Source organism: Hyperoodon ampullatus, assembly GCF_949752795.1.
Source record: "Hyperoodon ampullatus genome assembly, chromosome: 12".
NCBI lineage: Eukaryota > Metazoa > Chordata > Mammalia > Artiodactyla > Ziphiidae > Hyperoodon > Hyperoodon ampullatus.
Window position 1 is genome coordinate 45,804,702 of NC_136925.1, and position 25,424 is coordinate 45,830,125.

The 25,424-nt window shown below is 39.6% G+C and overlaps 2 protein-coding genes across 3 annotated transcripts in view; one reads left to right on the top strand and one right to left on the bottom strand.

Moving 5' to 3' along the window:
- NT5DC1 (5'-nucleotidase domain containing 1) overlaps positions 1 to 25,424 on the top strand; it is a gene marked incomplete at both ends in the record, with an annotated part of 126,242 nt that overhangs the window by 13,154 nt on the left and 87,664 nt on the right. Inside the window, 2 exons of one of the 2 annotated variants that reach the window (XM_079716941.1) lie at positions 2,274 to 2,353; positions 3,765 to 3,849. In XM_079716941.1, coding sequence (XP_079573067.1) covers positions 2,274 to 2,353; positions 3,765 to 3,849 — 165 coding nt within the window. The remainder of the gene's footprint in view (positions 1 to 2,273; positions 2,354 to 3,764; positions 3,850 to 25,424) is intronic. The other variant, XM_079716942.1, reaches the window with a different exon arrangement.
- COL10A1 (collagen type X alpha 1 chain) lies at positions 5,930 to 10,163 on the bottom strand (the record flags this gene model as incomplete). The annotated part of the gene is made up of 2 exons (XM_079716940.1): positions 5,930 to 7,800; positions 10,010 to 10,163. 2 exons carry the CDS (start codon positions 10,161 to 10,163, stop codon positions 5,930 to 5,932), a joined length of 2,025 nt encoding a protein of 674 aa, XP_079573066.1.

The following is a 25,424-nucleotide window of genomic DNA, read 5'->3' on the forward strand; positions in this document are numbered from 1 at the left end:
GGTCACTCTGGTGTCACAGGCCAAGAGGTTAGATACAGTGCAGGTTAGTGAGCCTTGGGAACCTGTGCCTATTGTCCTGGTCCCTGCAGCACTGGAGTGTTGTGTGGTCTCATAGCATAGCAGTGTGGGCAGAAGCGAACATGGAATAGCTTCTCCCTTTCCTCCAAATTCCTGCTTTTCCTCACGCTGACAAAGACATCTTAACCTTAGGAATGAAAATGAGTCTGAGATGTTCCCACAACAATTTCAGCTGTGAAAGAGTAAAAAACAGGAAGACTATGCTAACCTAAATATTTTTAACTGAGGGAAAGGACATACAAACCTATGCAACCATTTTGTGAATTAACAGAACTTTGACTTTATTCCTTATATATCCTTAATAATTTGACATGAAGACGTGAGGGGCATTAAATAGCATTTAAAGGGATAGACATCTGGCCCTTGCAGAGAGTTTTCTCCTGATTTACCCGTGACACTTCTTCATTCCAAAATATAGTTGACTTTTGAACAACTCAGAGGTTAGGGACACTGACCCCTGTGAAGTCAAAAATCTGCGTATAACTTTATGGTCGCCCTCCCTACCTGGGGTTCCTCCCTATCTGAAGTTCTACATCTGTGGATTCAACCAACTGCAGATCACAGATCATGCACTGCTATAGTATTTACTATTTTTTTTTTTTTGCGGTACGCAGGCCTCTCACCGCTGTGGCCCCTCCCGCTGCAGAGCACAGGCTCCGGACGCGCAGGCTCAGCGGCCATGGCTCACGGGCCCAGCTGCTCTGCAGCATGTGGGATCTTCCCGGACCGGGTCACGAACCCGTATCCCCTGTATCGGCAGGCGGACTCCCAACCACTGCGCCACCAGGGAAGCCCAGTATTTACTATTGAAAAAAATACATGTATAAGTGGACTCATGCAGTTCAAACCCACGTTGCTCAAGGGTTGACCGTAATCCACTCTAGTTTTAGATCATTCATTCATTCAACAAACATTTATTGAGTGCCTACAATATGCTGGACATTGTGCTTAGTGGACACTAAGGAACAAGGCAGCTGTGTTGCATAACCTCATACACAGCTTACAAATGGGAGGAGTGGGGATTCAGAATCAGGCAGTTACCAGTACTCTGCACAAGAGTAATTATGACCATTTGAAAAGTACTTTCTTACCTTAAACTGAAATCTGACTCCATGTATTGGTTCCGTTGGATTCCTCCTTGTACCAGGGGTTCTCTAGAGGACTCTGAGGTTACGTTCCCCCTCAGAGCAGAGTGGTTGCTCCTGATCGCAGAATGTGGGAGTGAGATAGCTGTGAGGGTGTGACGTGGCAGGAAAGAACAGCAGGAGCTGGATTCCACCGGGACTTCTGAGGGGAAGTGCAGAGAACACCTCTCAGAGTTGTCAGTTCCCGGGACAGGAGGCTGGGGCATTCGTTCACTGGCTCCTGACCCTATTGACAGGCTTGCATGTGGGCTCCAGAGGCTCTCAGAGAAAGGGAATGGCACAGGTGAGCTTGAGGTAGGATGCTGCTATTTAGCACAGCTGTGGCTGGGATCAGCCGCGGACCAAGGGGATGTGACATGGATCCTCAAAAGTGTCTGCCCAGGGACAGCAGAGTCAAAACTGACATCGGTGCCAAGGAAGGGCTCAAGTTTAATTCTACCCTAGGGCCAAACAGGATAAATCAAATCCCTCTTCTCCCAGAGACCCTAGAGTGTGCCAGTCCTGTGCTTTGGAGTTTCTCTAAGATAAGCACACTGTGTCCTCACGTGATCTGATTTTTTTATTCTTCTCTTCACCCTGGCTGTTCTTAACATTGTACTGAAGTTTGTCTGAAATTGTATGAAGATTGAATGCCAGACTCTAGGGGACCAGAACACAGATTTGCAAAGGCACTGTTGTGTGGAGCCCTTCGTGGTATTCCAGTGTTAGGTTGATGGTTTTGAAATTCAGTGACATTGATAATTTAAATTGTGACTTTTTCATAATCTATTTCATATTTGGGATATGGTCTAATTTTCACATTTAAAAAATAAATATTTTTTAATAAAGTGCTTAACTATGGATATCCTTTTTTAACTTTCTTATAGTAGCTTTGTAGCTGAAGCCTTCTTTAAAAGGTGATGATAGGCTGTAGTGGAGTGATTCTGAATTGAAATAAAAGCCCCTTTAAGTAGTGAAACCAAAATCTAGTCTCTCTTCAGCCAAGTTTCTGTGTATGTTACATAAACGAGGCATCAGTTTGTTGCCAGTTTAAATTTTTGTTCTTTTTAGGAAAATATTATTTTTATGATAACTACTTTGACCTGCCTGGAGCTCTTCTGTGTGCCAGAGTGGTGGACTCTTTAACAAAGGTGAGTGGGGACTCATTTTTTAGAAACTGTGCAATGTATTTAGCTATAAATCAGAGGACTTAATTATATATGTCTTTTGAGTTGAGATTTTACTTAGTTTTCTCTTTGTGGTTTCAGAGGTGACTGAGGAGGAAAAACAGAGAATTTGGTCAAAATCTTTTTGGAAAATTAAATAGCGACTATCCCTTCTCCCTCCCTGACCCCACCAATAATAAACCTGTTCTGCAACAGGGGGTGCGATAATCTAGAAAAAGAAAATACCAAACCTGCATATGGAAAAAATATTTCTTGGTTTCATTAGCAGAATTTTAAAAAATAAATAAAAGAAATTTAAGGAAATTCCGTGTGTCTTTTTAAGCATTGTAAATAGTATAAAACCAGAAAAATGAGATGAAATTTTAAAATTCATCATTCTGGTCATAGTTTAATGCATATAGACTTTTTCCTTGTCCTATGTATCAGGATTAAATAGATCTCTGGTTATATCAGTTTATACCTAGAGTTTAGGACCTATGAACATAAACTGGTTTTATAGCAGAATCACTTTCCTTTTTGCATATATTGTCTTTAAAAATCACAATGATAATGTTTCTGATAGGACTAGATAATGGTTTATTTTTGAATCAGAATTAATTTGTATGTTTGTGAAAGTTTCTGTTGAGCAATAGTGCTGGCTTATAGAAGTTATTATGAGATGAAGTCAGTTTCTCATTTTATAGTGATTATATACAAATGCACCAGTCTTTAAATTGGACTTTATATAATTTAATAATATCTAGTAGTTGGTCTTTGTTTAGATAGAAGGACACTGGTTAATGTTTCCAAGGAAGCACAGGGTTATAACATTGTATAATTTCCTGTTTACTTGCTTTCTGGTTTAAAAAAAAATCTTAGTAAAAATGATTTGAATTTTGGATTAGGAACCTCCTTAATAATAGAGACTTGCTCCTCTTTTATACTGAAACTCAAATAAATGTGCACAGAATTCTATAGTAACCTGCTTTTGAGGTTTTAAGGCTTCAGGTCTCTTAGCTCCACTGATGCCATGGTACATGAAGTGACACATTCTGGTACCTCACAGGCTATAACGTTGTAGATTTGCTCATGTGTTAAAAATATTCTATAATGTTTAGACGTAACATTGAGTGGAAATTTTTATTTTATTTGGGTTATGTGAGTTATATTAATATTTAGTCATATGTATATATCTCTCTGTATCAGTGATTTTCATGGAAGATTTCTTTCTAAAATCACATTTAGAAAAATGAGAAGTTTTTATCTGTTATGTTTTCTAAAACATGAATCCCTATTTTAGAATACAGTGATATTATAGTTGTTTGTCAGGTGTTTTCTGTTATGCTTAAAAACAAAATTATTACATCTATCACATTTGGATTTTTTTTTTCTTTAGCAGAACAATGGTCAAAAACCATTTGATTTTTGGAAGGACATAGTTGCTGGTATACAACATAATTATAAAATGTCAGCTTTTAAAGGTGAGTAACGTGAAGAGAGACTTTAGATGTTTGTTCAATGCTGTGTATCTAATGAATTACTTAGAAGTTACCTTTTTTTCTGTGTTCCTTAATTAAGATTTAATTTGGTTTTAAATATTGCCATAAAGTTGATACTGGTTGTATTTTAAGAGGTTCTTTTACTCATGTCTGTTTCGTGGCCATAATGGCCGGCATCCTAAGATATGCAGTCTTTTGCATGCTTACCAATAGGGTCATTTTGTGGGTTCCCCAGAATTTGCTGTTTCCTGGCTTGGGAATGAAGGTTGGTGACACTTGCAATCATTAGTATAGTAATTATAGACAGATAGGGAAAGTGAAAATTCTATTCTTATTGCTTAAAAACAGGACCGGCTCACCTAGAATGGGAGCGGAGATATCACCAACCCAAGCCTAGGGTTTTACGGTTCCATCCACAGGTTTGCTTGGGTTACACAGAGAGATTGCTTCTAAGGAATTAAGAGATGCCTTTATAGTATGTTACCCTGATGACTTGAACCAGACTGCCCTAATTCAGCCAATGGACCAATGGATGCTCAAGAGCAGTGTTTTTCAGCTGAGAAAAATGTCGCCTTTTGATTGACATAAAAATTGCTTGCCTTCCTTTTAATGTAGTGTAAGCCATCAAACTAATCCTAAATATTATGACTAAAAACATGTCAAGGCAATAAACAGTGACTACAGAATATTTGTTCAGACTACATATTTCTCTGCTGCCTGCTTCTTTCCTTCCCAGAAGAACATCACTACTTTTGGGTGATTGTCTTACTTTTCTAATCCCAGCCACCAGCCCTTCACCCTGGCTTGTAGATCACATGTGGTTCTGTTTGATAGCTTTTCACAGTCCACACTGAGTGCTTGGGTGTGTGGGAATGCCCATCTCCAGTAGGAGGGCATAACCATGACACCTATAAAAGCTACCCACCACTTTATCATTTTACTTTTTATTAACTTTGTAAAATGAAAAGCCTTAAAAAAATGGTTGAGAATAGCAAATTGCTGGTATCAGATAAATTCAGCATAATAATCTATTCATGTTATTTTATTGCATTGTAAATAAGGAGTAGATAAAACATTTCGTGAGGCACAGTTAAAAGTTTTAAACAGCAACATAAAAATACAGTACAGAGCATAAATAAATAACATCGTTTCATTTCTAGTCACATTTTGAAATCCTTTATATCAGTTATAATTTCACTGGAATGGAAGGCCCAAGGTACATATGCTAATGCTCTGTAAACCCACAAAATCATATTACATAAGACTCAATAAGGAATTAAAGCAAATTAATACACTTCTGTCAAATAAATAGAATAGGTCAGACATCAATTTGTTTGACCTATCCTATTCATACAGACATCATCTGTATACCCTTCACTACCCAAGTTGTGAAGGGTATACAGAAAGCTTTCCTCAATCACAGAAAAGTTTGAAAAGGTTCATGACTAAAGCACCTTGCACTTCAGATTATTTTTAACATAATATTTTGGGTTTTTTATGAGAGCTGTAAAAAGTCTATATGCACCTGTATACTTGAATAGATATTGATGAAGGGGACCATGTAAGCCTTTGAGTAATGCGCCATCAGAAAGATCTTAGGGTATACAATGTCTTTTAAATTTGGATATTCAAGTATTTAAGTCCTATAAAGATACATGACACCTCCTGAATGTTTCCTAGAAATTCTCTTGTTAATCGTTAGAAACAGGCTTATTTTAAAAGGAAGTGCTGAATTTCTAAAATCAAATTTAACATGATTTAGCATCACATTTCAGGATTTTTTGAGATCATTTTATTTTTTTAGCTTAGCAGTACTTTTATGGTAGAATTTTTAAATACTGAAGGAGTTCACAGAAAACTTTAAAGAGACTTAGGATTGCTGACTAGAAACTCGAGAGGGTCTTCACACATTGTACACTATGTCTGAAAGCTCAGATCTGTATTTTGGAAAACTAAAATTAGTCACATTTTTTCACCCTACCTCCATATGCATTTTGTGGGGTGGGGTGGAGTTGGGGAACGCCTTTTCAAGCAGATTCATATTAGCTCGGTGGGAATATGCTCACATTGGAGCCACTAAGAATCCTGAGAAAGAGGAGTGGACATACTCAGAGGAGTATAGCCCATTCGACCCTGCGTTGGGCAGCTGGAGCCACACCTGGTCATCTTCTGTGAGATCGATTATGGCGCTCCCTGAAGCCTGATCTAGGTAGCCTTTGATGTACTCATCATAGGTGTACATTACAGGGGTGCCGTTCTTATACAGGCCCACCCAAGCATGGGTCCCTTTCACATGCACGTGGTAGGAGAAGTAATATATTCCTGGAATCCTACAGGTAAAGATTCCAGTTCTTGGGTCATAATGCTGTTGCCTGTTATATAAAATTTTATCAAAGGGGATAGGGGTACCTATAGTTGGGTAAGCTTTGGAGAGAATAACAGTGAAAGCAGACACAGGCATTCCTGTTACTCCCTGGTTGGCACTAACAAAAGGCCTCTGGCCTGCCTTCACAAAGCCCTCTGGCAGGACTGCTTGGCCTGGGGGGCCTGGGGGGCCTGGGAGCCCCGGGCGCCCTGGGAGGCCAGGCTCTCCAGCGTGCCCTCTTGGACCTGGTGGCCCAGTGGGTCCATTGAGACCTTTAGTTGCTATGCCAGCTGGACCAGGAGGACCTGGAGTTCCTGGATCCCCTTTGGATCCAGGGAATCCTGGAATGCCTGGTGGCCCGATGGGACCTCTAGTACCTGGCATTCCAGGGGCACCTCTTGGCCCAGCCTCACCATTGTGCCCAGGCACTCCCTTAGCTCCTGCTGGGCCCGCAGGGCCTGGGAGGCCAGGAGGTCCTCTAATTCCAGGGTCACCTTTTGGGCCCGGCAACCCTGGGTTACCCATGGGACCACTGAGACCTGGTTCTCCTGGGTACCCTGGTTTTCCATCTAACCCAGAGGAACCCCTTTCTCCCTTAGCCCCAGGGTATCCTGCAGGCCCGACTGGCCCCATCTCACCTTTAGGGCCTGGGATCCCGTGGTTGCCTGGAATGCCTTTTGGTCCTTGGGGTCCCATATTCCCAGGGGGTCCAGTCAGACCTGGTTCCCCGGGATGACCTGCTGGGCCTTGTTCCCCTTTGGCACCCGGACCCCCTGGAAGGCCTATAGGTCCTCTTTGTCCTTTCAGGCCTGGCAAGCCTGGTTTCCCAAAGCCAGGAGCCCCTGGGGGCCCAGCTATTCCTGGAGCCCCAGGGTGACCTTTTGTCCCTGGAACCCCTGGCTGGCCTGGGGCTCCAGGGGCTCCTGGCTTTCCAGTGCCTTCTGGTCCTTGTTCCCCAGGAGGACCTTGGGGGCCTGGTGGGCCAGTTGACCCCCTTTTACCTGGAAAGCCCCGATCACCTTTGATACCTGGCTGTCCTGGAAACCCATTTTCACCGCTTTTCCCCACTCCAGGGGGGCCAGGTGGTCCCATGGGACCCTGAGGACCTGGGAGACCCCTGCCACCAGGGCGGCCAGGAGCACCATATCCCGTTTCCCCTTTCTGTCCATTCATACCAGGGACTCCTGGTGCACCCTTTTCTCCAGGAAAGCCCCTGGGTCCCGGGGCTCCTGGAGGTCCCTGTGGCCCAGGTTTTCCTGAAACAGAAATTCCAGCTGGGCCGGGGATTCCAGATGGCCCTGGTGGGCCCCGTAGTCCTGGTAAACCAGCTGGTCCAATATCTCCTTTTGGTCCGTATGGTCCTCTCTCCCCTGGTTTTCCTGGGAGTCCTGGCAAACCTGGCTTCCCAGTGGCTGATGGTCCCGGCGGTCCTGGCAACCCTGGCTCTCCTTGGGGTCCAGGACTTCCATAGCCTGGTTTTCCTGGTGGTCCAGAGGGACCTGGGTGCCCTCGAGGTCCAGCAGGGCCTGGTGGACCAGGAATACCTTGCTCTCCTCTTACTGATATACCTACAAGACATGCCCAGTACACATACCGGGTCCGGGTGGGGGGTGGTTAGTAATGCTAAGGAATCATTGCTTCTTAAAATATAAATGAGGACAGGACATTGCAGTGTCAGTCAGACCATTTTGGCAGACTGGTCTTAAATGGTTTGACAATACATTTTATATTGTTTTTAAAAACACCTCTAGAGAAGATGATTTCACAAGATCATGTACTTGTGAAAGTACTACCATAGTACTTTCATTGCATCCTAACGATCCATGAAAATAAGCTGGGATTGAAGAATTCATTTAGAATAAGAGTGCATTGGAGGTAAATTTATCACATTTATTTTAGGAAAATCATCTACCTAGAAAGGAAGGGGGGAAAAAAGGGCATTTGACAGAAAAAGGCAAGTACAGAGTAAATGGGAACAAGTTTAAGAACTATAACAACTTTCCCTCAAAAAAGCTATCCTATAAGATAAGGGAGAAATGCAGTCTGTTTTAATTTACGTCTGCCATTACCCTGCTGAACGGTTTAGATTTAGAATGACTTTTTTTTTTTTTAACCTCAGTACATACCGTGAGCTCGTACATTCTCTGTTATTGACTTAACATTGAAACAAGGAATTAGAGAATTAATGGGCAAGGTATATACAGTAGTGTTAAAGTGCTTATATAAAGTTTTCTTTGATTAATGCAAATATTGTTGATTTCATAGATCTGTGGGTTCATTTGAGCTAAGTACTTATACTGATATAATAAATTTAAACTAAAAAATTACTTATTCAGCGCCTGTGGTGTGAAGCATGCTATTGAGCGACAAGTATAGGAAAAGCGCAAAACACCTCCTATAAGAGCTTTAATCACAAAGAGAATAAAACAAGTGTCCATCTGATAAGTGCTTTAAGAGGTGTCCAGGGTTTTAGTTTTAGTCAATCTAAGGTGGGATGTAACAGACATTGCTGGCATTAGGATATACCATTACGGAAGCATTACTATGTCAAAGAATCTTTAGGCAGCATTATCATAAGCCTCTAGATAAAATAGTCTTTTTTTCCTCAGAGAAATTCTTTGATAGCTAGCAAAGATGGTAATGAAATTGCTTATGTTTCTAAATATCTACTTGCAGGATTTATATTAAAATTAATTTTCTGTTTAATAAATTTTCAGAAATATAGTTAGAATGCCTGTGTATACTATTTAGATTCTTATACTGTCAGAAAATAGTTCATAGTAATGATAGTTTTAGTAGATGTCGCAGTAGTCAAATAGTTTGATCAAAACCCTGAAAATGACTTATAACTGTGACTTTTGAGATACATCTTTTTTGTACAGAAAGTATTAATATGCTTAAACTCCATTTAACTAAATCTCTAATGGCTTTAAATATCAAAATGAAGACTAAAATGGAATTAATATTTAATGAATTGAATTGTAAATTGCCTTTGAAAATGTATTTTTATGGGTATAGTTTCTTTTAACTATTAGTTGTTAGCACATTTAAAATCTTTCATATTAATTAACTGGCATGTAAGAAGTAGTCAGCCAACAGTAGTTGAGAATATTATACTCTTGGGTAGAGGTGTTCCTGATATTTGAAAAACATTTGATAACAAATGAAACAAAATACAGAGCAGAATCATTAAAACAGATATACTGAAATAGGAAATTCATTTGGGTATCTTTATATTTTGTACTAACTAGAAGTTATATTTCATTTTGCAAACAAATGTGTGGAGTTTTATTTACTCATAGATTTTAAGAAAATGACATCAGGAAAAACACCATGAAAAAATTAATTTATGGAAGAGATTCCCATGTATTTACACATGTATTGTTGCTTGACTTTAGTGTACATATATGATATGTCTGTATGTATAAATGAGCATTGATACATTGCAAATAGAATAAATGAATAAAGGATTTCTTTTAATGATTAGAATAAAATAGGACATTTTAAAAAATGCAAACCATATTAAATTGGGATTTGCTTCAGAATCTTATAAAGATCATGTCTGTACTAAAAATAATTGTCTTGGTCTGGTTGGAAATCTGTTTAATTGTTAAAGTAGAGAGGAAATACTTTTTCCATAAATCCTTTTGGGCTAATTGAGGAGTTTGAAGATAAATTTAACGCCAAATAAAATTTACATTTTGTTAAAGAGAACATTAAGATTGTAGAAAACAAAAACCCACTAGTTAAGAGAGCAAAACATATAGTTCAGTTTACCTTTACTCTTTATGGCATAAGGGATGAAGAACTGTGTCTTGGTGTTGGATGGTGGGCCTTTTATGCCTGTAGGTGTTTGGTACCGCTCAGTATAAAATACTCCATGGACCAAGTTCAAAGATATTAGCAGCAGAAGGGCTATTTGTGGCAGCATGTTCTCAGATGGATTCTGAAAAACAATAATTTCATATAGCTTCATTATTGACCTGTTTTGTTTTTCTGATGTTTCACAGATGAATTCTTTAAATAGTTATGTACTTTTTTTAACCTTATCCTATATATTCTGAATATATTCCATAAATTAATGAGAGATATAATCTTGTTAATTATACAAATATATGTCTTAGTTGTTTTTGAAAACTACATTCAGGTAATCAAGTGAAAATAAAGTTATTTGAATAAAAGAAACACAGAAACTGTAATTGGATGTCTGTATTAAATAATTCAAGATCTTTGATATAGACCGAAGTTACTGATAGTCTCAAATACACTGAAATTCAGATTAGGACATGTTTTTACAAATATAGTTTAATTAGGACTATTTTTTATAGACTGATTCAAATTAAACTTTATGAGTGCACTTTAGTGGAAAGCCATTTTTTTACATCACAAAAAACAAATAATTAATTGAAGCTTGTTCCCAAATAAGCTAACATGGAAGTCCACCAGTCATAGACTTACCTGGATGCTGGAAGTTTCTGGAATTGGTTTCTTACCAGCTCTCTGTGCCTTCCTCTGTGCCCGGGTGAGCTGTCCTGCAGTATTTATACTGCTTTTCCCTTACTACATGAGGTTACCCAGAGTTTAAGCTCCTCCCCCTGCCCCAGAGGTGAAAAGCACAAGTTATGGTGGAAAGTTCTGTTGGGCAGGCATACAAGATCAGGTTGGGCTCTCTTTTTCCTTGTTTTCTTATTGAAAAATAAACTCTTTGTCTTAAATATATATTAATAGTTTTAACCATGCACCATCTTTTTCTGTGATTTTATTTTAGAAGTTATTACTCAGATGTTTAGGTTAGTTCATAATGGGATGATCCTATCCCCTTTATATTTTTAGAAAGCACATTCTTGTGTTAGTTGGTTGAAAATACTTGGTAGTATATAAAAGTAGGGGAAGAAGCCTTTTGGAGGGGAGTGTGGATTTAAACCATCATCTAAATTTACTTCGGTTATTACATGAAGCCATTAATGTGTCCGTGAATGTTTCTAAATTTTTATGAAAATAGCTTACTCCAATTCTTATTTTTAGGCTTGAGAGAAGCACAATGGTGAAAATGTAGATATGCGGTCCTGTATTTCAGAATTTTAATATAAGTTCTCAGCCATTAATAAGAGAAATATTAAATGTTAGCATATAAATGTTTCAGTGTTTGCATACTATTTAAAATTTTTTAGACAGAGGCAAGATATCCATGAATTTGATAGTAGAGTTAGCAATAATTACCCTGAAGAATTTATTTATTATTCTGAGTGTGTGACTTTTTTTTTATTGGAGTATAATTGCTTTACAATGGTGTGTTAGTTTCTGCTGTAGAACAAAGTGAATCAGCTATACGTATACATATATCCCCTCCCTCTTGAGCCTCCCTTCCCCCCCACCACCCATCCCACCCCTCTAGGTCATCACAGAGCACCAAGCTGAGTGGACTTGTAGACATGGGGGTTAGGGGAGGGTGGGATGAATTGAGAGAGTAGCATTGACATATATACACTACCATGTGTAAAATAGATAGCTAGTGGGAAGCTGCTGTATTGCACCCTGAAGGATTTAAATTCATTGTTTACAACACTATACTGTGTTCAGTAAATGGCTTCAGATTTTATTGCTTAATTTTGGGTTTTACTTTAGAGTTGCAGTGGAGATTACAAAAACCCTTAACTTGATAAGGTCATATCATGTCCATTTAAATAAGGTTGCTGTATTCATTTCATAAGAAAAATAATCTTCAGACTTTGATTTTGGCTTTTTAAAAGTATTATTGGTTTACCTTACAATTTTGTTCAGGGATCTTAAATCAGCCCAATTAGAAACGTTTTTTCCCCCAAAGATGAAAGTAAATGTTATCATTGTAATTTTCAGTGGTTAGTATTCTCTTTAACAATGTTAGGAGACTCTTTAAATCAGTTTTTAGGATCCTGAAAAGTCTAATAACAGGAAGTTGAGAGGCCAAATTCTGATTCTTACTAAATTTCATAATTTTGGAGCTAAATCACATCAACTGTCCACGTAAAATAGGTGAGAAGGAAAATTCCATAATAGGTATAGATACATCTTTTTAAAAAATCTCTGCAGAATTGAAGTGGTATGGATTCAGGATTGATCAATAATTGAAATAATTGAATGTTTGACCAGTAGGTGAAATAAGGTTTGTTCTTTTTCTTCCCTTCCTCCTCCCCTGCATATAATTTTCTGTAGATATTTTGAACTAAGACTTGTATAGCACCTTGTAGAAATGTAAGCGGATAACTCATCTCACTTCCTTTCTTCTCTCATTTTTAAACCTTTTATTGGTTGCCATATTTAAAAATTTACAATGTCCTATATGTCTCTATATAATATTCACAGATATATATGAAATAAGGCTTTTATATCAGTTCAGATTTACAGAAGAATTGGAAAGATTTTATTTTCTAATCATTCTTTTTTTATTGAAGTATAGTTGATTTCCAGTGTTGTGTTAATTTCTGCTTTACAGCAAAGTGATTCAGTTATACACATATATACATTCTTTTTTAATATTCTTTTCCATTATGGTTTATCACAAGATAATGAATATGGTTCCCTGTGCTATACGGTAGGAACTTGTTGTTTATCCATTCTGTATATTCTCATCATTCTTTCATCATTGAAAATGATCTATGCAATAGCTTTTGTAATTATACTATTACTCTACTACATTTGTAAGAGACCACAAAGATAAGTGAGAGAAGTGGCTGCCTTCCATCTACTATGGTTCATTTGGAAAAGATTTTGAAAAAGTAGGTGAGGTAACATTATGGATGCCCTTGAATACTAGGCTGTAGAATTTGTTTTAAAAGTATTTATTAGAAGTGCATATTCTATTATTTGTGTGTGTATATATGGTGACACGCATACACTTATTTGTTTGTAATCGAGACTGTTACCTTGTAGACATCACTCATGTGAAAGTTCAAAGATTAATTCTTGGCCCTTCATTCTGTGCACCTGTGTAGACCAAGCGTTCCTCTGTAGTTACTCTATTTCCAGAACTTTTCACCTTAACCTCTCTAGGTGTCTCTTTTTTCATCAACACAATGAAAAGGTTGTATTAGGTTTCTAAACTCCTTCCAGCTTTAAAATTAGATTATTCTTGTGCTTGAGATATTTTGCTGTTTCCTGGGGTGAGACAGCGGGCTTGGCTTCATTTAGTAATTATGAGACAAAATCCATACCAAGTGGTCATATGCCTTCTTTTGGGGGTATGTAAATATATGTGGGTATTTGTCATTCTATATTCCCATTTAACGTTGGAAAATGTGGTGTCTTTATTGAATAAGCCTTGGATGCTCAACCCTTTTTGCAAATAGTGTACTTATTTCAGCACAAGGAATCTGACTGCTGTTTGCTTTGTTAGTCACATAAGAAACACTGTCTTGTCCAAAACAGATTGTAGAATCAGAATATTTGCTAGCCTCACTCCACCCAATTGTGTATTTAAAACTATTTTTATTCTAAGAGTTTACTTGTAGCTGTTGGAAGTGACTAGTCTGTGGCTTTAGGATGAAAACCCATTCTACTTAAAGAACAGAAAGTCATGCTGTTTAAGCTCAGTAACCTAAGTGGTTTTTAAATATCAAATATCAGTGTTTTTTGCACATCTAGCATTTAGCTGCTATTAAGCTCACATGTTCATTTTCACTTCCCAGGGTATCATTAATTCACCGAATATTTCTTGCATACCTTCTACATGTCAGGCATGGAGATAAAAAACTGCACGAATGATGTACAGCCGCCCCCCCCGCCCTTACAGTGTTTAAACAGTGGTTCTCAACCTTCTTTGTGCAGTCCTGGGGTACATGACACAGTGCCTTCTGTCTTTGGGGTTCATTAAGATCATGGTGGTTCAGAGACGATGTTTAGAAAAAGCTTCTCAGGTGATCATGAGGGACTTCTAAGTTGGAATGTCTTAGTCTGCTATCAGTGTTCTATTACCAGCTTGTTAATATTAGATACATAATTTTTGTTGTTTTTGTTCATATGGTTTTTAACTTTACTATAGAAAAATTTAGTTTTATCCATAGAAATAGAGAGAATGGTTACAGTGAATGCCTTTGTGCCCACTACCCAACTTAAACTAATCTCAAGTCACTGTCACTCAATCCTTCTTCCATTCATCACCCCCCATATTTATAAATCCCATATATTGTACCAATTTACCTGTGAAATTTCAGTATATTTCTCCAGAAGATAAGTTTTTTTTCTTTAAAATAGTATCTTCATCAAACATAAAAAATTAGTTATTTCTTAATTTTATCAGATGCTTTAGTTCACTTCAGATTTCCCCAATTATGTGTGTACACACACACATGTAAGTGTATATACACACACGTATATACACATATATATATACATATATATACTCACAACATATGTAGAGATACACAAGCACATGTGTAGCATACATACATATTCATATTTTTTTACTGATTGTTTATTGTTTGTTCAACTTAAATTCATGAATTTCCCCTAATTGATATCTCCCTGTTAATGTAGGTTTCTTATCCATGTCTCTTTTCTCCCTTTACAGCTTATTTGTTGAGAAACTGGGTCATCTTTCCTGTACAGTTTCCTACAATGTGGATTTTGTTGTCACTTAACATGCTTCTCTGTGTCCTGTTTTTCCTGTAAATTGGTAGTTAGATCTAGAGGTTTAATCTGATTCAGGTTTGAGACACACACACACAAATACTTTTTGGCCAAGAATACTTTATAGACAGTGGTATGGTGTATTTCAATCAGGAGACCTTTTATTACTGGTTGTTTCTCTTTGTGATATTACTAGGAATGATCATTACCTAGGTAACCTAATTCTATCATTGCTCCTTTGCTTATTACCTAGAATACTTCTGTAAAGAAAAATACTCCAACTATTTGGTTACCCTGAAGTACAGTTTGTATAGAAAAAGCAGGATAGATACCTTTACCAGTGTATAAAACAATAAGCTTATTCCCTAGCATTCTCCAGAGGTGGCACAGTGAGGTGTTTGAGTGTCATTATAAACTCATGGATTTAAATGTATTTTATGTTTTTCAGTCCATGGCAGTTGTTATTATTGCTCAGATTTTTCCTCCATCTTTGGTCAGCAGGAACCTCTTCATGTTGGCTTCTGAATCCTTTTGGTGTGATCGAGGAGTCTTTTATAGCTTCTTCCCTTCCAATATTTTGTCCTTCCCTGACCCAGAACTGTAACTGGGGAGTCTTGGTTCCTTTTGTGGGAAATAGAAGTTGGAGACCACAATCTGGGTGCCTGGGTCCTAAGGGTGTGCATTGTTCCTGGTTTGATGATTGTTTCTGGGCTTTTTCAGTGGAGAGAGGTAGGGGATTCATTCATGTAATGTTAATTAAATATAAGACATCATAACTTCATACTAATACATCTAATTCAGATTGAGGACCACGGGGTGTTTTCTTAGTGACCTCCAGCCTGTATCTCTAGCTCATTAGTACTATACTAAAAATCTCATTCTCATGACAGTAATGTAGTTATTTATTTGCTTTTTATTCCTTAACACTCTGACTTCTTAGAATGACAATACCAACATTCACACCACAGTATTGAAAAAGGTTTAGGATTATTTTTTAATTCTTTTGGTATTTCCACTATAGCTGTATAGTCAAATCACTGGGCCTTACGGTCCCTTGAAATGGCTCATTTCAATGTAGTAATGCTACCCAGTCAATTCACTGTTAGGTTTGTTTTGTTTTGCTTTCAATTTTTAGGAATGCTCTTTTTAAATTTAATTTTGTTTGATAATTTCCTAAAGTTCCTGTAGTGTCCTGATAAATGTTTCTTGGGGGTTAGGGAGGTCTGTGTGCTGTAATCAGTGGGGTAGATACTCCCACCATGGCCAATTGCAAGCTACAAGGGTAAAGACAACCAGCTCACAAAACACCTGAACCTTTACCAAGAGCCAGTACAAGCCAGCTCCAACATGCATTACATATTTCCCAAATCAAATTTACAAAACAAGGAATATTCAGAGAAATCTGGTCTCCATTACTGACCTATTACCCACCCTGTGTTTCACCTTCCTTCTGTAAGTAAGCTTTTTTTTTTAAAAAAAGTTTTTGGTTTATCTTTCAATTGTTTTTAAAAATAAGTACTCCGGGGCTTCCCTGGTGGCGCAGTGGTTGAGAGTCCGCCTGCCGATGCAGGGGATGCGGGTTCGTGCCCCAGTCCGGGAAGATCCCACATGCCGTGGAGAGGCTGGGCCCGTGAGCCATGGCCGCTGAGCCTGCGCGTCCGGAGCCTGTGCTCCGCAACGGGAGAGGTCACAGCAGTGAGAGGCCCGCATACCACACACACACACAAAAAAATAAGTACTCGGGCTTCCCTGGTGGCGCAGTGGTTGAGAGTCCGCCTGCTGATGCAGGGGACACGGGTTTGTGCCCCGGTCCGGGAGGATCCCATGTGCCGCAGAGCGGCTGGGCCCCATGGGCCATGGCCGCTGAGCCTGCATGTCCGGAGCCTGTGCTTCACAGCAGGAGAAGCCACAGCAGTGAGAGGCCCGCGTACCACACACACACACACAAAATAAATTTAAAAAATAATAATAATAAGTACTCATTCATATCCCCTTCCAATTTCTTTGATAAGTCACATCCTAATATATATACTTTATTTAACTTCTTTTTATGTAACAGTTTTTCTTGAAGATCATTGACTAACGTTACAGAAAGATGGTCCACATTCCTTTCTACAGCTGCGTAGTACTCTATTATATGAATGTACTGTAGTATTTTCAGTCATTTCCCTATTGATGGGCATCTGTGTTATTTCCTCTTTTTTGCTAATACATTTACTTCTTCTTTGTGTGTATATATGTGTAGCCACACACACACACACACACACACACACACACACACACACACACACACACACACACACACACACACACACACACACACACACACACACACACACACACACACACACACACACACACACACACTTGCCTGAATCTTTGGGAGAGATTCTTGGAACTGGGATTCATGAGTCAAAAGGTAAATACATATATGATTTTGTTACATATTATTAAATCCCCCTCCATAGGTGTATCATTTTGCATTTCCACCAGCACTATGTGAGAGTGCCTGTCCCTGCAGCCTTGCCAACAGGATGGGTTGTTTAGATTTTGTTGAATTTTCAGATTTTTGCTCATTTTTGTTGAACATTTAGATTTTTGCTCATTTTAGAAGTGAAAATTGGAATCTTGGTCTACTTGTAATTTTCATTCCTCTTACTAAGCGTGTGGTTGAGCATCTCTTCATATAGTTAAGACTTTATATCTAGCCCACTTATCCTAGAAGTGTTCTGTATCCTATAAACAAACCTCTTTTTTATGATATAGTTTGCATATGTTTTTCCCAGTTTGTCATTTGTCTTTTTAGTTTACCCATGAGGGTTTTTTTAACATTTAAAATTTTCTCTTAAGGTACATAAACTATTGATTCAGAATGTTATTGTTCTTTCAGACTCAGAACTCTAAGGAACATTAAAGGTTATCTGGATCAATCATTTCATTCTTCAGAGGAGGAAACTAGTTCCTCTGTTATGAATGTCTCATTCCCTAATGTTTAATTGAGTTAAGTTTCTTTTTTTTTTAACTTTTTTTTATTAGTTTCTGCTTTATAACAAAGTGAATCAGTCATACATATACATCTGATCCCACATCCCTTCCCTCATGCATCTCCCTCCCTCCCACCCTCCCCATCCCACCCCTCCAGGCGGTCACAAAGCACGGAGCTGATCTCTCTGTGCTCTGCGGCTGCTTCCCACTATCTATCTACCTTACGTTTGGTAGTGTATATATGTCCATGCCTCTCTTTCGCTTTGTCACACCTTACCCTTCCCCCTCCCCATATCCTCAAGTCCATTCTCAAGTAGATCTGTGTCTTTATTCCCGTTTTACCCCTCGGTTCTTCATGACATTTTTTTTTTTAATTCCACATATATGTGTTAGCATACGGTATTTGTCTTTCTCTTTCTTACTTCACTCTGTATGACAGACTCTAGGTCTATCCACCTCATTACAAATAGCTCAGTTTCGTTTCTTTTTATGGCTGAGTAATATTCCATTGTATATATGTGCCACATCTTCTTTATCCATTCATCCGATGATGGACACTTAGGTTGTTTCCAGCTCCGGGCTATTGCGAATAGAGCTGCAATGAACATTTTGGTACATGTCTCTTTTTGAATTATGGTTTTCTCAGGGTATATGCCTAGTAGTGGGATTGCTGGATCATATGATAGTTCTATTTTTAGTTTTTTAAGGAACCTCCATACTGTTCTCCATAGTGGCTGTATCAATTCACATTCCCACCAGCAGTGCAAGAGGGTTCCCTTTTCTCCACACCCTCTCCAGCATTTATTGTTTCTAGATTTCTTGATGATGGCCATTCTGACTGGTGTGAGATGATATCTCATTGTAGTTTCGATTTGCATTTCTCTAATGATTAATGATGTTGAGCATTCTTTCATGTGTTTGTTGGCAGTCTGTATATCTTCTTTGGAGAAATGTCTATTTATGTCTTCTGCCCATTTTTGGATTGGGTTGTTTGTTTTTTTGCTATTGAGCTGCATGAGCTGCTTATAAATTTTGGAGATTAATCCTTTGTCAGTTGCTTCATTTGCAAATATTTTCTCCCATTCTGAGGGTTGTCTTTTGGTCTTGTTTATGGTTTCCTTTGCTGTGCAAAAGCTTTGAAGTTTCATTAGGTCCCATTTGTTTATCTTTGTTTTTATTTCCATTTCTCTAGGAGGTGGGTCCAAAAGGATCTTGCTGTGATTTATGTCATAGAGTGTTCTGCCTATGTTTTCCTCTAAGAGTTTGATAGTTTCTGGCCTTACATTTAGGTCTTTAATCCATTTTGAGCTTATTTTTGTGTATGGTGTTAGGGAATGATCTAATCTCATACTTTTACATGTCCCTGTCCAGTTTTCCCAGCACCACTTATTGAAGAGGCTGTCCTTTCTCCACTGTACATTCCTGCCTCCTTTATCAAAGATAAGTTGACCATATGTGCGTGGGTTTATCTCTGGGCTTTCTATCCTGTTCCATTGATCTATCTTTCTGTTTCTGTGCCAGTACCACACTGTCTTGATTACTGTAGCTTTGTAGTATAGTCTGAAGTCAGGGAGCCTGATTCCTCCAGCTCCGTTTTTCGTTCTCAAGATTGCTTTGGCTATTCGGGGTCTTTTGTTTCTCCAAACAAATTTAAAAATTTTTTGTTCTAGTTCTGTGAAAAATGCCAGTGGTAGTTTGATAGGGATTGCATTGAATCTGTAGATTGCTTTGGGTAGTAGAGTCATTTTCACAATATTGATTCTTCCAATCCAGGAGCATGGTATATCTCTCCATCTATTTGTATCATCTTTAATGTCTTTCATCAGTGTCTTATAATTTTCTGCATACAGGTCTCTTGTCTCCTTAGGTAGGTTTATTCCTAGATATTTTATTCTTTTTGTTGCAATCGTAAATGGGAGTGTTTTCTTGATTTCATTTTCAGATTTTTCATCATTAGTGTACAGGAATGCCAGAGATTTCTTTGCATTAATTTTGTATCCTGCTACTTTACCAAATTCATTGATTAGCTCTAGTAGTTTTCTGGTAGCATCTTTAGGATTCTCTATGTATAGTATCCCGTCATCTGCAAACAGTGACAGCTTTACTTCTTCTTTTCCAATTTGGATTCCTTTTATTTCCTTTTCTTCTCTGATTGCTGTGCCTAAAACTTCCAAAACTAAGTTGAATAAGAGTGGTGAGAGTGGGCAGCCTTGTCTTGTTCCTGATCTTAGTGGAAATGGTTTCAGTTTTTCACCATTGAGGACAATGTTGGCTGTGGGTTTGTCATATATGGCCTTTATTATGTTGAGGAAAGTTCCCTCTATGCCTACTTTCTGCAGGGTTTTTATCATAAATGGGTGTTGAATTTTGTCGAAAGCTTTCTCTGCATCTATTGAGATGATCATATGGTTTTTCTCCTTCAGCTCGTTAATATGGTGTATCACATTGATTGATTTGCGTATATTGAAGAATCCTTGCATTCCTGGAATAAACCCCACTTGATCATGGTGCATGATCCTTTTAATGTGCTGTTGGATTCTGTTTGCTAGTATTTTGTTGAGGATTTTTGCATCTATGTTCATCAGTGATATTGGCCTGTAGTTTTCTTTCTTTGTGACATCCTTGCCTGGTTTTGGTATCAAGGTGATGGTGGCCTCATAGAATGAGTTTGGGAGTGTTCCTTCCTCTGAAATTGTTTGGAAGAGTTTGAGAAGGATGGGTGTTAGCTCTTCTCTAAATGTTTGATAGAATTCGCCTGTGAAGCCATCTGGTCCTGGGCTTTTGTTTGTTGGAAGATTTTTAATCACAGTTTCAATTTCAGTGCTTGTGATTGGTCTATTCATATTTTCTATTTCTTGCTGATTCAGTCTTGGCAGGTTGTGCATTTCTAAGAATTAGTCCATTTCTTCCAGGTTGTCCATTTTTTTCGCATAGAGTTGCTTGTAGTAATCTCTCATGATCTTTTGTATTTCTGCAGTGTCAGTTGTTACTTCACCTTTTTCATTTCTAATTCTATTGATTTGAGTCTTCTCCCTTTTTTTCTTGATGAGTCTGGCTAATGGTTTGTCTATTTTGTTTATCTTCTCAAAGAACCAGCTTTTAGTTTTATTGATCTTTGCTATCGTTTCCTTCATTTCTTTTTCATTTATTTCTGATCTGATCTTTATGATTTCTTTCCTTCTGCTAGCTTTGGGGGTTTTTTGTTCTTCTTTCTCTAATTGCTTTAGGTGCAGGGTCAGGTTGTTTGCTCGAGATGTTTCCTGTTTCTTAAGGTGGGATTGTATTGCTATAAACTTCCCCCTTAGAACTGCTTTTGCTGCGTCCCATAGGTTTTGGGTCGTTGTGTCTCCATTGTCATTTGTTTCTAGGTATTTTTTAATTTCCTCTTTGATTTCTTCAGTGATCACTTCGTTATTGAGTAGTGTATTGTTTAGCCTCCATGTGTTTGTATTTTTTACAGATCTTTTCCTGTAATTGATGTCTAGTCTCATAGCATTGTGGTCGGAAAAGATACTTGATACAATTTCAATTTTCTTAAATTTACCAAGGCTTGATTTGTGACCCAAGATATGATCTATCCTGGAGAATGTTCCATGAGCACTTGAGAAAAATGTGTATTCTGTTGTTTTTGGATGGAATGTCCTATAAATATCAATTCAGTCCATCTTGTTTAATGTATCATTTAAAGCTTGTGTTTCCTTATTTATTTTCATTTTGGATGATCTGTCCATTGGTGAAAGTGGGGTGTTAAAGTCCCCTACTATGATTGTGTTACTGTCGATTTCCCCTTTTATGGCTGTTAGTATTTGCCTTATGTATTGAGGTGCTCCTATGTTGGGTGCATAAATATTTACAATTGTTATATCTTCTTCTTGGATCGATCCCTTTATCATTATGTAGTGTCCTTCTTTGTCTCTTCTAGTAGTCTTTATTTTAAAGTCTATTTTGTCTGATATAAGAATTGCTACTCCAGCTTTCTTTTGATTTCCATTTGCATGGAATATCTTTTTCCATCCCCTTACTTTCAATCTGTATGTGTCTCTAGGTCTGAAGTGGGTCTCTTGTAGACAGCATATATGTGGGTCTTGTTTTTGTATCCATTCAGCCAATCTGTGTCTTTTGGTGGGAGCATTTAGTCCATTTACATTTAAGGTAATTATTGATATGTATGTTCCTATTCCCATTTCCTTAATTGCTTTGGGTTCGTTATTGTAGGTATATTCCTTCTGTTGTGTTTCTTGCCTAGAGAAGTTCCTTTAGCATTTGTTGTAAAGGTGGTTTGGTGGTGCTGAACTCTCTCAGCTTTTGCTTGTCTGTAAACGTTTTAATTTCTCCATCAAATCTGAATGAGATCCTTGCTGGGTAGAGTAATCTTGGTTGCAGGTTTCTCTCCTTCATCACTTTAATTATGTCCTGCCACTCCCTTCTGGCTTGTAGAGTTTCTGCTGAGAGATCAGCTGTTAACCTGATGGGGATTCCCTTGTGTATTATTTGTTTTTTTTTCCCTTGCTGCTTTTAATATGATTTCTTTGTGTTTAATTTTTGACAGTTTGATTAATATGTGTCTTGGCGTATTTCTCCTTGGATTTATTCTGTATGGGACTCCCTGTGCCTCCTGGACTTGATTAACTATTTCCTTTCCCATATTAGGGAAGTTTTCAACTATAATCTCTTCAAATATTTTCTCAGTCCCTTTCTTTTGCTCTTCTTCTTCTGTAACCCCTATAATTCGAATGTTGGTGCGTTTAATGTTGTCCCAGAGGTCTCTGAGACTGTCCTCCGTTCTTTTCATTCTTTTTTCTTTATTTTGCTCTGCATCAGTTATTTCCACTATTTTATCTTCCACCTCACTTATCCGTTCTTCTGCTTCAGTTATTCTGCTATTGATCCCACCTAGAGTATTTTTCATTTCATTTATTGTGTTTTTAATCAATGCTTGATTCATCTTTAGTTCTTCTAGGTCCTTGTTAACTGTTTCTTGCATTTTGTCTATTCTATTTCCAAGATTTTGGATCTTGGAAATAGAATCTTGGATCATCTTTACTATCATTATTCTGAATTCTTTTTCAGGTAGACTGCCTATTACCTCTTCATTTGTTAGGTCTGGTAGGTTTTTATCTTGCTCCTTCACCTGCTGTGTGTTTTTCTGTCTTCTCATTTTGCTTATCTTACTGTGTTTGGGGTCTCCTTTTTGCAGGCTGCAGATTCGTAGTTCCTGTTGTTTTTGGTGTCTGTCCCCAGTGGCTAAGGTTGTTTCAGTAAGTTGTGTAGGCTTCCTGGTGGGGGGGACTAGAGCCTGTGTTCTGGTGATTGAGGCTCGATCTTTTCTTTCTGGTGGACAGGTCCACGTCTGGTGGTGTGTTTTGGGGTGCCTGTGGCCTTATTATGTTTTTAGGCAGCCTCTCTGTTAATGGATGGGGTTGTGTTCCTGCCTTGCTAGTTGCTTGGCATAGGGTGACCAGCACTGTAGTTTGCTGGTCGTTGACTGAAGCTGGGTGCTGGTGTTGAGATGGAGATCTCTGGGAGATTTTCGCTACTTGATATTATGTGGAGCTGGGAGGTCTCTTGTGGACCCGTGTCCTGAAGTTGGCTCTCCCACTTCAGAGGCACAGCACTGACTCCTGGCTGCAGCACCAAGAGCCTTTCATCTACCCGGCTCAGAATAAAAGGGAGAAAAGTAGAAAGAAAGAATTAGTAGAAGAAAGAAAGAGAGAGAGAAAGAAAGGAAGAAGGGAAGAAAGGAAGGAAGGAAGAAAGAAAGAAAGGAGGGAGAGAGGGAGGAATGAAAGAAAAAGGAAGAGTGAATGGAAGAAGGGAGGGAGGGAGGGAGGAAGGAAAGAAAGAAAGAAAGACAGGAGGGAGGGAGGGAGGAAGGAAAGAAAAAGAAAGTGAGAGGAAGAGGGGTGGGAGGGAGGAAGGAAAGAAAGACAGGAGGGAGGGAGGGAGGAAGGAAAGAAAAAGAAAGTGAGAGGAAGAGGGGTGGGAGGGAGGGAGGAAGGAAAGACAGGAGGGAGGGAGGGAGGAAGGAAAGAAAAAGAAAGAGTGAAAGGAAGAAGGGAGGGAGGGAGGAAGGAAAGAAAGAGAGAAAGAAGGAAAGGAGGGGCGGAGGGAGGGAGGGAGGAAGGGAAGGTAGGAAAAAAAGAAAGAGCAGGTAAAGTAAAATAGAATAAAGTATGAAATATAGTAGCGTTATTAAAATTAAAAAGTAATTATTGAAAAAAAACGGAATGATAGAACCCTGGGACATATGGTGGAAGCAAAGCTATACAGAGAGAATCTTACACAGAAGAATACACATACACATTCACAAAAAGAGAGCAGGGGGAAAAATCAAAAATCTTGCTCTCCAAGTCCACCTCCTCAATTTGGAATACTTCGTTTTAAAAAGAGGAAAAGGGCGAGAAATCTGAAATCTTGCTAAGTCCACCTCCTTAATTTGGGATAATTCGTTGTAAAAAGAGGAAAAGGGGGGAAAGTCTTAAATCTTGTCCTCAAAGTCCACTTCCTCAATTTGGGATGATTCACTGTCCATTCATGCACTCCACAGACGCAGGGCACATCAAGTGGACCGTGGAGCTTTAATCCGCTGCCTCCGAGGCTGCACAGAGAGATTTCCCTGTCTCTTCTCTGCTCTCACAGCTCCCGGGTCTCAGCCTTGGACCGGGCCCCGCCTCTGCGTGTAGGTCGCCGGAGGGCGTCCGTTCTTCGCTCAGACAGGACGGGTTTAAAGGAGCCGCTGATGCGGGGGCTCTGGCTCACTCATGCAGAGGGGAGGGAGGGGCGCGCAGAGTGGGGCGGGCCTGCGGCGGCAGAGGCCGGCGTGATGTTGCACCAGACCGAGGCGCTCCGTGCGCTTTCCCGGGAAAGCCGTCCCCGGGTTCCGGGACCCCGTCAGTGGCGGGGTGCACAGGTCCCCCGGAAGGCGGGGTGGACAGTGACCCGCGCTCGCACACATGCCCCGCGGTGGCGGCAGCAGCAGCAGCCCCAGCGTCCCACGCGCGTCTCCGGGGTCCGCTCCTTTAGCCGCGGCTCGCGCCCGTCTCCGGCGCTTCCCAAAGCAGCCCTCTTAATGCCCTCTCCTCGCACACCAGGAAACAAAAGGGAAGAAAAAGTCTCTTGCCTCTTCGGCATCTCCAGACCCTTTCCCCGGACTCCCTCCAGGCTAGCCGTGGTGCACTAACCCCTTCAGGCTCTCTTCCTGCCGCCAGCCCCAGTCCTCTCCCTGCGCTCCGACCGAAAGCCGATACCCGAGCCTCAGCTCCCAGCCCCGCCCGCCCCGACGGCCGAGCAGACAAGCCTCTCGGGCTGGTGTGTGCCTGAGGGCACCGATCCTCTGTGCCGGAATCTCTCCGCTTTGCCCTCCACACCCCTGTTGCTGTGCTCTCCTCCGCTACTCCGAAGCTTTCCCCCTCCGCCATCTGCAGTCTCCGCCCGCGAAGGGGCTTGTAGTGTGTGGAAACCTTTCCTCCTTCACGGCTCCCTCCCACTGGTGCAGGTCCCGTCCCTATCCTTTTGTCTCTGTTTATTCTTTTTTCTTTTGCCCTATCCAGGTATGTGGGGAGTTTCTTGCCTTTTGGGGGGTCTGAGGTCTTCTGTCAGCGTT